At 41.0% G+C, this 15,527-nt stretch overlaps 1 protein-coding gene across 10 annotated transcripts in view; it reads right to left on the bottom strand.

Moving 5' to 3' along the window:
• The window catches only part of CUL4B (cullin 4B), a 74,401-nt gene that overhangs the window by 28,323 nt on the left and 30,551 nt on the right, over positions 1-15,527 (bottom strand). For 8 of the 10 annotated variants that reach the window (XM_078784707.1, XM_078784711.1, XM_078784710.1 and 5 more), the window contains 11 exons: positions 14,615-14,704; positions 14,450-14,532; positions 14,180-14,247; positions 13,935-14,053; positions 13,527-13,719; positions 13,300-13,404; positions 13,074-13,184; positions 12,862-12,947; positions 12,585-12,692; positions 12,307-12,420; positions 4,675-4,780 (listed from right to left, as the gene is read on the bottom strand). In XM_078784707.1, the coding sequence (XP_078640833.1) occupies positions 4,675-4,780; positions 12,307-12,420; positions 12,585-12,692; positions 12,862-12,947; positions 13,074-13,184; positions 13,300-13,404; positions 13,527-13,719; positions 13,935-14,053; positions 14,180-14,247; positions 14,450-14,532; positions 14,615-14,704 (1,183 nt within the window). Of the gene's footprint in view, positions 1-4,674; positions 4,781-12,306; positions 12,421-12,584; positions 12,693-12,861; positions 12,948-13,073; positions 13,185-13,299; positions 13,405-13,526; positions 13,720-13,934; positions 14,054-14,179; positions 14,248-14,445; positions 14,533-14,614; positions 14,705-15,527 lie in introns of those variants that run through there. The other 2 variants (XR_013624595.1, XM_078784712.1) reach the window with 2 other exon arrangements.

Genomic DNA, 15,527 nt, shown 5'->3' with positions numbered 1-15,527 from the left:
TGCAGGCAGTTCCTTTGACCTCATGGCTTGGTTTTTGCTCTGATGTGCATCGTCAGCTGCGAGACCTTATATAGACAGGTGTGTGGCTTTCCAAATCATGTCCAATCAATTGAATTTACCACAGGTTGACTCCAATCAAGGTGTAGAAACATCTCAAAGATGATCAAGAGAAATGGGAGGCACCTGCGCTAAATTTCAAGTGTCATAGCAAAGGGTATGAATACTTATGTAAATGTGATATTTCAGTTTTTTATTTTTAATAAATTTGCAAAACTTTCTAAAATCCTGTTTTCTCTTTGTCATTATGGGGTATTGAGTGTAGATTGATGAGGGAAAAAATGAATTTAAACGATTTTAGCATAAGGCTGCAACATAACAAAATGTGAAAAAAGTGAAGGGGTCTGAATACTTTCTGAATGCACTGTACATACATACGGACAGACAAACACTGTTCTAGCCGGCTCTGCCTTAAGGGATATGCCATAATAATGCGTCAACATACAAGTAACCACTAGAAATTCCTCCATTAGTATTTTACCATATCCAAATTGCTTGCATCCTTCATAATCTACAATATTTAAGTGCACAATTACAACATTCTAATGCATAGGCTCGATGTATGGCATATGCTTTACTCATAAATGTTGAGACTTTCAAGAAACTCTTGTGATATCAACACATGATTTTATTCAAAATTTGAGCAATGCGACTGTGTCACCAATATGCCTGCACATAGTCCCACAACGGGTGGATGACCTTGTTCACTGTCCTAAAAATAAAGAAGTTTGATTTAAATCCCTTCAGCTGTTTTCAAGTATCACATTTTCACAAGCCATGACAGGTTTCACATCGATCGGTGAAGCGGTTTCAGAGAAGGGATTTTTTTAAATATCGGCTTTCAAGCTAATATGGCTGCCACACCACGTGACATATGACCTTAAAAATGTACACTTGCATTTGTATGGGTAGGGGATCACGATTGTGAAGTTTCGTGTTGATTGGATAAGGTTCGTTTTTATATCCAAGATGGCTGCCAAACCTCGTGACCTGACATCATAATTTTCAAACTATATGCAACAATGGTGTTAGATGATATTGTAAAATTTCGCATCGGTAGGGTAAGTGGTTTCAGAGATATAATGATTTAATATTTTCCTTCAATCCAATATGGCTGCCATACCATGTGACCAGTGATGTTTTATGATCAACTTTTAATCGCCATGCCTAGTCAATGACACACGTAAAGTTTTGAGTCGATCGATTTGGTGGTTTGTGAGAAGATGTTTTTTTTAACTCAACTGGACTATGTCCAGCTGAGTTTTTGTCGAGTGTCCGTCGTCCGTCTGTCTGTCTGTCGTCTGTAAACAATTCGGCGTCTACGCTCTAAAAGTCACAAATAACGATTAAATTTGATAAAACTTATTATACAGCATCTTTAAGACATAAACTAGTTTGGGATTGCATTTGGGCGTTGCACACCAAAAAATGGGCGCGGCAGGGCGGCCATATTTGTAGTTGTAATTTTACTTTTCATGCCTCACTTAAAACTCAATTTTTTTCTAGTTTCCTGTTTAAACATGATACCTTCAACGTTACTGTACCTCTTTAGCACATATAAACTATATAGTTTGTGGTTCTATTATGCATATTCTAACCATATTGATATAGACCAGTTGAGTTCAGGTTCCCTGGAACCTCTAGTTAGGATAAGGAATTCAATTAAAACATTTTTGGCTGGTTTTCCACTTCACCTATGAAGTCATCATTATCATGCTTTTATTCCCCATTGGGAGTACTTGACAATGTGCCAAGTTTCAATTTTTTCCATTCAGCGGTTTCCGAGAAATATTTTTTTAATTACTTGCCAAGTAATTATGGTCCATTCCAGGATGGCTGCAATACCATGTGACCTATGATGTCACAATCATGATAAACATTCTGCATAGGTGTCACTCGTATCCTGAAAGTTTCGTCTCAATCGGACATGTGGTTGCTGTGAACAACGAGGTTTAGCCCGTACAGACGGACGGACAAACCAACTAGAGGTTCCAGGGAACCTGAACTCAACTGGTCAATATCAACAAAAATTGATTTTTCAATATGGCCACCCTGCCGCGCCCATTTTGGGGCGTGCAACGCCCAAATGCAATCCCAAACTAGTTTATGTCTTAAAGATACTGCACAACAAGATTCATAAAATTTCATCAATATTTGTGACTTTTACAGCGGAGACGTCGAATTGTTTACAGACGACAGACAGACAGACGACAGACGGACACTGGGTGTCGACAAAAACTCAGCTGGACATGGTCCAGTTGAGTTAAAAACATAATGTCGCCGGCCACCTTCGGGGGTGGAGGCATAATGACAGTGTCGCCTAGTGGACAGGCTAATATGGCCGATTTATAATTACTAGGGCATGCCCGTACTATATATATATCTAAAATTATATCCCCCCCCCCCCCCTCTATTTACATGAAATGGTTTGGTCCATTCGCAAAGCCAAAGCGGACGGCTTGCGAGTATGGTGACAATCCCCCCCCCCTATATTTACATGAAATGGTTTGGTCCAAAGCGAACGGCTTGCGAGTACGGTGACAATCCCCCCCCCCTCTATTTACATGGAATGGTTTGGTCCAAAGCGAACGGCTTGCGAGTACGGTGACAATCCCCCCCCCCCCCCCCCCCTCTATTTACATGCAATGGTTTGGTCCAAAGCGAACGGCTTGCGGAGTTTGGTAAAGAAATCGCCATAGCTCGGTAACTACTTGTCCGATTAATTTAAAACCTTGAAAAGGCACATCCTCGGGTCCCCAGCAATATACCTGGCAAGTTTCAAGTATATCGGACCGGTAGTTGTCGAGAAACAGCGGTCGCATACAGACACACACACACACACAGAGATTACTGGAATTATAGATAGATACTGTGAGTACGATACTTACTGAGTGAGTACCCCCTATACTTAGTGAGTTTGCCCTTTGACCAAATTGTGAATTAGTCTTCTTCGTATTCTCAAAGTAACCGCGTGGTGGATCATATCTCGTACTTTTGATACAGTCTGGCATCCTGCCTTGTACCCCCTCCCCAAATCCTCTCTCTCTCTTCCACAGATCTCCTGATGTCCCTGTTCCCTACTGTTCTCTCTCTCTCCTGCTCCCTTTATTATATGTTCTTTGTGTTAGCTCTCATACGAGCTTAGACCAAGTTTACAAAAAATGATGATTTGAAGTTTTGAATTTAATAATTGCAAAATATTTGATGAAATACATACAAACTGTTGCAGCAAAAAATAAGGAATTTTACAACTTTTTTTTCTTTTTTCTTTTTGGAATTTCAATCAAAAACAGGAAAATGTATTAAATATATGAATTTTAAGAGATGGGATATTTGTAAGAGGTACAATAATGCGATTTATTTATACATTCTATGTTTTGCATGTGGCTTAAATGATAAAAAACAGCGTAAAAAAAGAATTTTTTTAAAAATGAAAATTTATTATTTCATGCAGCCTTCACCTTTTACCTTTTGATCATAAAAACAAACAAGAAAAAGAGCAATCAGAGATTGCAAACCCTTGCCAGGATGTATTTTCAGTGGTTTTTAAGGCTTTTGTGTTAAAACAAATATGGCGGCCAAACCACGTGACCGATGACTATTTTTTTTCTAAACTAATTTATTCCTCGATTATGCTCAAGAAATTTCATCGTGATCGGATGAAGTTTTGACCTTGTCAAATTATGATGTCATAATGGAGTCACCTATGACATCATTAACATATTTTATTCCCCATGAAGAGTTCTTTACAATCCCCGTGTCTCAATTTTTTCTGTTCAGCGCTTTCCGAGTTTTTCGATTTTTCCAAGATGGCGGCCGAACCACGTGACCTGTGACGTCATAATTATCATTAAAAAATTCCACAGGTGGAGTTGCACCTATGGTGAAAATTCCCTGTCAATCAGACCAACGGTTGCAGAGAAAATCATATTTATTTTGTGCGGACAAACAAACAAACAAACAAACAAACCTCTGGTGAGGGTAACAAACAAAAAAAACCAATCAGCTTCTACCTTTTGATTTGTGGAACAAATTAAGTGACTCAATATGCAAATTCGTCAAATTTCAAATCAATCGGATGAAAATTGACTATTTTTTCCCAACCTTGACCATTGACCAAATTATTAATGTCTTCATTTTCGCACAATAAAGCTTTGTTGAAAATTTGATGACAAAGCTGAAATGGTAAATTGAAATTTCAGGTCAAATAGATGAAAATATATGATTTGACGTGACACTGACCTTTGACCTTTTGTCAAAATTATTAATTGGTCTTCTCCATATTCTCATGATAAAACCTTGCTGAAAATGTTATGACAAAAGTTCAATTGGTAAAAAAAAGTTACGGCCCGGACAGACACACGCTAATGGAGGTGGATACTTTGAGACCCGATGGATCTCCGTTCCACTTCCTAAGGCCCACCCACGTGCGGGGATAGCAGGCAGAAACAACTTGTGCGCACGCAGAAACAAACAAAACCCCGCTAATAACGTCTTGCGTTAGTTAGCTAAGTCAACAATTGTTGTCATGATGTGGCCCTTTCCATCTCACATTCCACATATTCATTAAAGTAAATACACTTTGGACGACAAACAAATTTTATTTGATAAACCCACCAATTCCTGTGGCTGTGCGAACCTCGTCGAGCGAGAAGTCGTCTCCTTCATTAAACATAAGCAGCACAAGGGTCTGGAAGAGTGACACCTGAAGCTCTTTCCTTTCCTGCAAATGTAAAAAAAAAGAATAGCTTGATTATCAACTGAAACCAAAGAGATTACAATTTTACTTATCTCTTGTTTAAATCAAATTTAAAACAATGCTACAAAACATTGGGCGACAAGGATAGTTTTACCTCAAATGGTGCAGTTCACAATTATGTTGATCCCTGTTGCAAAAGTAACTTTGCACCAAAATATACATTTTTATTAACCCCATCCGCATCAGTGTTCATCAGAAAGGTCTACAACGGTTTTTAGATTAAACAAGCGTTATGCCTAGGTCGCCCGTAAGACGCAAGGCGGCCATCTTGGATTTTGACGTGGCGACACAATTTTCAATAGCGTTCTCCCTTATGCGTAGATACACCCACACACCAGATTAGAAGTTGGTACTTCACTTATTTTTCAAGATATTCATCTCAAGGTTCAGGAATACATGGCGGCGGCCATCTTGGATTTTGACGTGGCGACCCAATTTTCAATAGCGTTCTTCCTTGTGCCGAGATACACCCACACCAGATTAGAAGTTGGTACTTCGCTTATTTTTCAAGATATTCAGCTCACAAGGTTCAGACATACATGGCATCAGACATACATGGCGGCGGCCATCTTGGATTTTGACGTGGGTTGCACCCACACACCAAATTCAAATGCGATCCTTCGTTTACGCATGCACGCACGCACAGACGGACGGACGGAGGGGAAAACCATAGTCCCCCTTTCGCTCCACGGTGCGACAACTAGAACGGTACTCTTTGAGGTCACGACGTTGATTGATATGCCTCAGCCCACACATCATTACGTCATTATACGTACTTTAGTCCGGCAGCTAAGCTAAATATAGCATAACAATTGTGCATTTTGTGAGGAAAGCACCAAATTTGGCACACTAGTAGACTATCATATTATGAAAAGATCTGGATATTGGGCCATCTCAGATTCAGAGATTTGATTTTTGCAAGATTTGCAGATTTTCAAGCTGAGATTGCAACGCCAGGGACGGCCGACTCCTTCCTGCGAGCTGCCCACGTCACCCGCACAAGAAGAGCTCATCAAATCACTGCAGCGGCACTGCACATCCTGCAACACCGTGCGTATGAACGCCACTGTATGACATATGCTGATGATGCAGAAGACCTGCCTGAGTTCGAAGACTGGTGTCACCAGAGAGGAGAAGACATTCCCAACTTTCAGTACTGGGCAACTGTGCTGGAACTAGAGATGTTGGTACTGGTCTACGTGCGTTCTCTGCGGCAGGCTTCATTCACGATGTACCTTGATGCCCTGACGGAACTGGTCCCATGGTTCCATGCCTTAGACCACACACACTATGCCAGGTGGGTCCCTGTTCACCTGAGGGACATGGTTGCACTCCCAATGAAGCACCCAGATGTAGCCAGAGAATTCAGGGCTGGCAACTTCACTGTACAGAAAACGAAGAAGGTGTTCTCTTCGATCCCAATCGAATCGAAATCTTGCAAAAATCAAATCTCTGAATCTGAGATGGCCCAATATCCAGATCTTTTCATAATATGAGTCTACTAGTGTGCCAAATTTGGTGCTTTCCTCACAAAATGCACAATTGTTATGCTAAGTTGCCCCACTACTTGTAGCAAGTTTGATTTAAATCCCTTCAACTATTCTAAGTATCACATTTTTACCTAACATGACCTCTGACCTTTGATGCCAAAATCTAATCAGTGAATCTTTGCATCATAGTACATGATCTACATTTGTTTTAAATCCCTTCAGCGCTCTCAAGTTATCGTGGTAAAGAAAACCTATCATGGATACACCCACAGCCCAGCGGACAACCCGAAAACGTAAAGTCTCTGGCGACAGCATAAAAATCCGCAGGAGATGCTTGCACCATGATTCACACTTACCTGCAAATTTGTACACAAAATATGTGGAATGTTTACTCTTAAATATGTTCTAGAGATACAAACCTGTTTCGCCTCCGAAATGGCTATGATATTCCCGACAACACAGTGGACATTTGCTCTGACCAACATGCAAGAGGTTAGGGCCATCTCTCTCGATATCACCAGAGTCTTGTAAAAAGCTGGCAGCTGAAGAATTCCTATGATCAGTCGTGGACAACATACGCCGCTGGTCAGCTTTTTGGAACATTACGTTCAATGCTGGCAAGTCATACAATCTCACTCTCTCCACAAGGTTCGGCAATACACTTATCAAATCCACATTTCTGGACAGCCACTGGAAGAGGTGCTGGAAGAGGGACAGCCACTGCATGTATTTGGAATCATGTCCCTCACTATAGGACACACAACTTTCTGAAGAGGATCACATCTCCATACTGGCACCAAAGTCCAGTCACCATGTGGGTATTCCAAAAAGACTTTCCTGAATCGCACCAAGCTCAACACAGTAAATACAGTGCCTTCAGAAATTCAGAAAGTATTCACACTCTTTGACCTTTATCACATTTGTTGTGTTACAGCCTAAATTTAAAATGGATAACATTGAGATTTTTTTCGGGATTACATTTTGATTAAATGGATTAAATTTTGTCACTGATCTATGCATAATACCCCATAATGTCAAAGTGGAATTGTTGTTTTTTAGAAATTCTTACAAAATGATTAAAAACAAAAAGTTGAAATGCCTTGATTGATTGAGTCAATAACTATTCAACCCCTTTGTTATGACACTCCAAAGAAATTGAATGCACCCGAGCTCAATTTGATCATCTTTGAGATGTCTCTACAACTCGAATGTTGTCCAGCTGTGGCCAATTCTATTGATGTGACATGATTTAGAAAGAAACACCTTTCCACACAAGGTCCCACAGTTGACAGTGTATGACAGAGCAGAAACTCCACCACAAAGTCCAAGGAACTGTCGGTAGAACTCAGATATAATTGTGAGGAGGCATCGATCTAGAGAAGGGTAAAAAGCAATTTCTAGAGTGTTGAAAGTCCCCAAGAGCACAGTGAGCTACATCAATGGGAGTGTCGCCAGACAGAAACCACTCCTGCGAAAAGGGCACAAGACAGCATGCCTAGAGTTTGCAAAAAGGCACGTGAAAGACAGAACACGAGGCAAAGGATTCTGTGGTCCAATGAGATGAAAATTGAACTCTTTGGCCTGAATGCAAAGCGCTCCGTCTGGCAGAAACCGAGCACAACTCATTATCCATCTGACACAATCCATACCGTGAAGCATGGTGGTGGCAGCATCATGCTCTGGGGGTGTTTTTCAGCAGCAGGGACTGGGAGACTTGTAAGGATAGAGGAAACAATGAATGGTGCTAAATACAGGCAAATCCTTGAGGAGAACGTGCTTCCGAGTGCAAAACACCTTAGCCTACGAAGATTTATGTTCCAACAGGATAATGACCCCAAGCATACAGCCAAAGCAAAGCAACACTGGAATGGCTTCTGAACAAGAACGTGAAAGTTCTTGAGCAGCCCAGCCAAAGGCCAGTCCCGAAGCCATTTGATAAATTAATCTGTATAAGGACTTGTAGATTGCTGTTCACCAACACTCCCCATCCAACTTGACAGAGCTTGAGCAAATCTGCAAGGAAGAATGGCAGAAACTTCCCAAATCGAAATGTGCAAACCTGATAGACATACCCAAGAAGATTCAAAGCTATAATATCGCTGCCAAAGGCGCTTCTAGGAGGTGTCGACTCAGGGGATTGAATACTTAAGGAAATAAGATATTTCTGTATTTCATTTTCAATTATTTTGTAAAAATTCCTTTAAAAAAAAAAAAAAGAAAAAAAAAAAAGAAGAAACATTTCACTGACATTATGGGGTATCATGTGTAGATCAGTGCCAAAAAAAAAATCTCAATTCAATCCATTTTAAATTCAGGCTGTAACAACAAAATGTGAAAAATGACAAGGGGTGTGTGAATACTTTCTGAAGGCACGGTATGTATTTCATATGGAGCTCCATGGAGAATGGCTCCTCCACCTGGGCTGGTCCTTCCTACGTCTCACTTTGCTCCCCTTGAAACAGTCAAAAGCAAGGTGTTCCATACTATTGGGGTCTCAAAGGTCATTCTCCTCCTGCCCTCCCTTAGCCCAGTTTATTATTGCAGAAATGTTTATTTATTTATTTATTTTTTAAATCACCACCACCAAAGGCTACAGGTTATGTTTTTCACCCCCATCTGTCTGTTTGGCTGTGTATAGGATATCTCAAAAGGTTATGGATGGATGAGGAAGAAATTTGGTGGACAGGTTGGGTTTGTGACAAAGACGAAAGGATTAGATGTTGGTGAAGATCCGGATTCTATAATCTTTTGAGTAACTAGCTCTTACATGAGCCTCGATCTTGTATACAAAAAATAAAATAAAAAAGAAAGAAAGTGATTCCTTACCATTGAGAGATAGGGCAAAAAGGGATATATAGCAGGATATCTCAAAAACGTATAGATTGATTCGGACGAAACTTGGTGGACAGGTTGGGTGTGACAGGGATGAATCAATTCGATTTTAGTGAAGATACAAATACGGATCCAGATGTGGTTTTTTTTTTTTTTTTATCAGTGATTCCACACCAGTGATGGGGACAAAATTATATACAACAACAGGCATTTTAAGGCCATTTTCCCTGCAAGAGCGGGGGTTAGCCTTGCGGTCCCCATGACAATCTTCTCCATTTTGCCCTATTTTCTGCCTCTGCCCTTGTTAACCCCCTTGCCCGCATTTCTTCTTCAACCATCTTTAGCCAAGTCTTTCTCGGTCTTCCCCGTCCTCGACTTCCTTCTACATTCATTTTCATCACTCTTCTCAACCAGTCACTTTCATCCTTCCTCAACACATGACCAAACCATCTCAAACTGTTTCTCTTCACAGCATCCATCAAAGGCTTTATTCCCATCATCTTTCACAATTCATCATTTGTCTTCCTCTCTCTCAACGATACTCCACACATCCACTGAACCATTCGCATTTCCACCCTTTCCAGCCTTCGTTGCTGCTCTACGTTCATTACCCACAAAATTATATAACCCACAAAATTATATATAGCACGATATTTCAAAAAGTTGTGCATGGATTATGCCAAAACTAGGTGGGATGAGTTGTTAAGGCGACATGAACAATCCGATTCAATTTCGGTTCAGGTATGGATCCAGATCTGGCCTATCAGTGGGATACAAAACGTAAACTGTTCAGCCTGGTGGAGGTATGCCATCTACCCAGTGCCGCTCTAGTTACCTCATGTTCTCATCTACGATCTCTTATTAGTCCTCTACCGGTGTACACCGGAGGGGACTATAGGTTTGCACGCCGTCCCTCCGTCTGGCCATCTGGCCATCTGCCAGTCCGTCACGCAAAGAACAGCTTTCCGGACTTTTTTTCTAAACGCTTAATGCTAATGATTTCAAACTTGGCACATGGTTTCCTCATGATAAGTTACAGATCAGGTTCGAACTTCACGACGTTTCGATCATTTTTGACAAAGTTATGGCACTTTGAACTTTGGGAATTCTGATAATTCTGATGATCCTCAACTCTGCCATTTTAAGTTTTAATTTCCTTTTAAAAATATTTTCTCTGCAATAATAAGAACGATTGAGATCAAATTTTCACCGTAGGGGGGACTCGGTCTGAAGAATATTTTAATCGTAATTATGTCACACGTCACGTGGTTCGGCCGCCATATTGTTTTTCGTGAAAACACGAAAACCCCCTTTTCTCTGCAACGGCTGAACAGATCGAGGCCAAACTTTGCAGGCAGAATCGCATACCCATGCCGAACAAAAAAGTCAGCGAGCATGACGTCATGCGTCACATGGTTTGAGTTATGGCGTTTTTAAGCATGAACCTTTAAAACCAAGCTCCTCCCTCATTTTTGATCCCATCGAGGGGAAACTTCACATATCTGTTCAGCATGTCAGTCTACTAAAATGTCCTTTTGGAATTTGCGATAGGGCACGTGGTTTGGTAGATATCGTTAATTAAACGAAAATATTTTTTAAAATGGATATCTCTTGAATCGCTAGTACCTCAAACCATGCGTTGGTAATATATAATTCACACAGTGCAATACGTGCAGGCTGTTCCACGGAGCGACCTTGCGGGCTTATCAACGAGGCAAGGCATGACACACGTGTCTCAGCATATCTCAGATCAAGTTTGAAAACCAGCATCAACCGTGCATAAATTTGCATATTCGATCATTTTTGACAAAGTTATGGCACTTTGAACTTTGGTAGGGGACATTGCAGTGCAATACTCAGAATGCTTGTTCATACAATGATTCTTTATCCTTCTCTCTATCTGGTCTATTGCTACTCACATTTGTGTTACTAGTACACCCGCAGACTCGGGGAGGGGCAAGGAAGGGTCATTTCTCTTTGGGGTATATAGATTAGTCGAGCGAAGGTCAGGTCTCAAGAACATTGGGTGTGTGTTCATTTGCCAAGTTTATTGTGGAGAGATCGCCATGTTGTTTCAGCATTAGAGCAAGCACTCGATTCAAAACCGTTAAGGAACGGCTGGCTTGACAAGCACTAGCTAGCTGCTTGGTAAATGAGCACATCCCGGTCTTCCTCCCTTTGTTTCGTATTAAACAGCGGGAGCGAGTTTCAAAAGTTCGCCACAAAAAATGCCAAAAAGTGGTAGAAAGGGCCATGTTATGAACTCACCATTTGTGGGGTATAGAGTGTACCATAGATATTCGCTCAGTTCTGAAAGTAAACCTCACTTCATGGATGTCGGGATTCCTCCAAATTTCTTCGTTTAGTGTTATAAACAGCATTAACGACTGTTTAAGAAGCAAATCATATGTGTTTGTGGCTTATAATATTTTTCTTCCTGTAGAAGTCGTTGCTGACACCATTATAACGCCATTATAACACCATTAGAAACGCCATTATAACGATAAGCTATTTAAACACGTCATCACTGCAGGAAAAACACCTTGGCGGAAGTGGGACATTATTAGTATTAATATTGTTTTGTCATAACATTAATAATATGCGATTATCATTAATTTTCTTATTAAAAGCATCTTTGGAAAAAACGCCATGATAAATCTTCTTCTTTGGAAAAACGCCACGATATAGCTAACTTAATATGGCTATACACCTCAATACGCATCCCATTGACAGCAATGGCGGGGAAAACCCGCTCGGGGGAGAAAACCCCCTTGGGGAGGGGGCAAATGAATGCGCTACAACCTTCATTATGTAACCCTTGGTCATCCTGTCAAGTTTTGTTGAGATTGGACAAGTAACGACGGAATGTATTGGCGTCAAAAATTCATCAGACAGACGGACAGACACAAATGGCGTATTTTAGTACGATTCGTCTTTATGCATATCCACCTCACCTTCCACCCGCACCCCTCCCCTTTGTCAGTCTGCAAACTTACTGCCCTCTGTCATTTTGCTCCTCCATGAACCTCAACTGTTATACACAAAAACAAAACCTTCACCACATGGGATGTAGGAAATAACCAATGACAAGGTATTGTGACAATATCTCTTGCAATACCCAGAATATTAAATCAGACATACAGTTTTATGGGTGCAACCCCAATATACCTCAGCGAACTCTGCCCTGAGCACGCAGTGGCCCAAACTTGGCTGCCATTGCAGCTTGCGCCCACTATGTTTCCCCAGATAGAAAGTCTTGAATACCTCCTGAAGTTTCACCATCTGCACATAGAGAAGAAACAATGACAATGGTGAGTAGCTCATCGAGGTATACTTTGATTGCAGCCATTGCATATTTGTTGATAGTTGTGTGTGAGGGCTGCCAGGCAAGCTTGCCAAGATGAAGGCTTTGTTTGCTCATTTAGCAGGCTATGGTGCCCACCCACCTCAGAAGGAAGATGAACCTCCATAGGCGTGTAGGTGGGCCAGTAGCCCATGGTCAGAATGTTTACCGTTAATTCAATACTGCAAGGCTCTGACTGATTCTGCACATACTAGACATTGCAGGTTAGGGGTGGTGAAAACAATACAAGATTCTTAACAAAGACAAAATCTTATAGAAACTGTTTGCTGTCAGTTTATATATTTACATGCATAATTTGCAATTCTGAACAAAACGTTTTTTTTTTAAAGAATAGAAAAAAATTAAAAATTAAGCTCTACCTGCTTAAACTGTATCATAATGTCCTTGGAGAGTTCCATGTCCTTGAACATGCCCTCTAACTTGCTGGTGAATGCACCACCACATTCTGGCAAAAAGACAGCAGGCCATTTTACAATGATAATGAACAGGTGAGATGCACAAATATGCCATAAATACCATCACAACTACATATGAAATTGTATCATTAGTATCACATAACACACATACACACCGTGTTTGAGTTTGGACAGCATCGACTTCTCAGCATCGACAGATGCACTTTTACCAACGAGCAGCCGCTTGGCCAGGTCCTTCTTGTAGAAGGCTTCAAACACATCCTTACCTACTCAACCACATGTGCAGTTAGACAAAGCTCAAGAGCAGAATAGAGCACTGTTCTCGTTGCAGATTTGCACAAACACGACAAGTTTACCCAGTTCCATTTGCAGCTCACTTACCGTGAATGAAGCGGAAAATTATCATGATCTTATCCAAAAGCCGCTCCAGCTCCTCATCTGTCGCCTCCTTGTTCCCAGCTTTAAGTTTTGTATCAACGTATTTTGCTGGAACAAACCACAATTAAAGTGAAATGACAGAAATTAAGAGGTCAACAAGAAAGAAGTGCACAGGAAGTTGCCAAAGATCAGATACAGGTCCTGCCATCCTGCCTGGAGACATGACGTACCAATGAGCTCAGCTGGCTTGTTGAGACGCTTATTGATAAACGTCTCACAAGCCTCTTTCATGGCGACGACGAAACGGTCGCTGCGCTGAAAGCAGACCTCCACTACATGGTCCACTTTATCTTTGAAGTCCAGTAATTCCTGAACCATCGTACGGTCCTTTTCAGGGTTAACCACGATGGTTGTGCCAAATACCTGCAGGTAAAGAAGAACCGTTTTATTTTTAATTTTTTAAAGATGAATAAATCAGTCAAGTTTTGAGTTTTAATATTTTGAAGGTTATTAGCAAAATTATTACACCATCGTAAATTACCAATCAGCCAACAATTTTTATTTTCCAGCCACATTGCTATTGTGCTTTGTATAAACATGTGCAAATGGTGGTGTAAGAGGAGAATTGCATACTCCACCTTGATGTATTCACTCCAGTGGTGCAGTAACGTTTGCAAACCACCTTTTACACGGCTAAATAGTTGGTACAGCAAGGACAATTCTTCAATGCGGTTCTCATCCAGAAGCTGGTTAAGACCTGCGTAGATGAAGACAAAGTCATGAAGACAGGGTTGTTCTAAATGACATGACATCGAGAAGTCAAAACAACATTGCTCCCCCACCTCCTCCCTTCAATCCAAAGTATTTTGCAAACGAGTGGCACCTTTTTGCAGAATGGCCGTGAGATGCTCTCCAAGTAACTGTTTTTCTACTGTTGCAATGAGAGGTTTTCTGAGAAAATTAAAACAGCCAGATATCAAAAAATGAGGAAGGGGAAGTTGGCCAAAGAGCAAAAATGTGCAATTATGGTTGAAGAAAGAAGCTGGTTGCGTGCCAACGGCTGAAAGAAAATGGTTGCAGAAAAACTGAAGATGAATCGAGAACAGGTAAAGAAGCACGACAATGTGCAGATGTTGCCTTTGGTACTACCTACTGTGTGCTCTGATCCAAGTATGTAATGATGCGGTCGGATTCTTCCTCCAACCGCCTGTTCACATGATGTAAGTATTCAGGCACCTGCTTACAACCACATTGCTTAAAACCATGCATTAGTTCTTGCACTTGAAATGCCAGAACGAATCTTAGTTGCATTGCTCACCTCACACTCTTGCATACGGCGCTGACCTTCAGCTGCATACAAACATGTCGTTTCTTCCAAAAAACGCTGTTCAAAACACTCGTGGTAGATCTGGTTGAAGGCAACAGAAGAAATGCAAAATGATACAAATATCTGCACCACGACTGCAGCAAGTGCTACACTCGTAGGGTTTTCAGCTAGACATCTTTCAATGATTTTGGCAAAATATTCTGGTCCCATCTCTTCAAGAATGGGCCAATGCCATCATGCCTGAGCATTGCTCAATCAAAGACCAACACCACCAGGTTGATGCTACCTCAAGTCTTACTTGTTTGTTTGTCTCTTCTCCATTGCATCCTTAATTACAACGGACAAAAATTCCAATGCAAAGCCATATTGCCAGCTGTACTTTCCTAAAGCTCTGGAATAAGAGATGAAGACCATGTTGCAATGAACAATTTCATCCAGGAGCAGCACAACAACCAATTCCTTCAAAACCTCACTTTTCAAAATTTACTGGCGTTGAGTGTCTGTCCATAACAATCATGAAATGAAAGTGACCCTTTGTGGCTCTTCTTTTGAAAGACACTTTGTGTTGCCTTCAATTGATCAACAGCTTCACACCTGGCCAATGTTCCCTCCTGAACCTATCCCTACAGCTGTTACCATCTGCCTCTCCTTCTCCAAGCTCATTACCTCTACACCGAAGGTGGACGGACGTTATGCTTTCACCAATGTTTGTCTGTCTGCATGTCTGTGAGGAGGACACCTCAAAGTTATGGGTGGATTCAGAAAAAAAAAATTGATAGAGAGGATGGGTGTATGACAAGGACAAACTGATTCGATTTTGTTGAAGACCAGGATTCAATAATTTTTAAGCGATTCTTCACCATTGAGAGAAGGGGTGAAAAACGATAGACAGCATGATATTTCA

Source organism: Myxine glutinosa, chromosome 9 (genome assembly GCF_964187855.1).
Source record: "Myxine glutinosa chromosome 9, kmMyxGlut1.1, whole genome shotgun sequence".
NCBI lineage: Eukaryota > Metazoa > Chordata > Myxini > Myxiniformes > Myxinidae > Myxine > Myxine glutinosa.
This window is presented reverse-complemented; position numbering and strand designations above follow the sequence as displayed.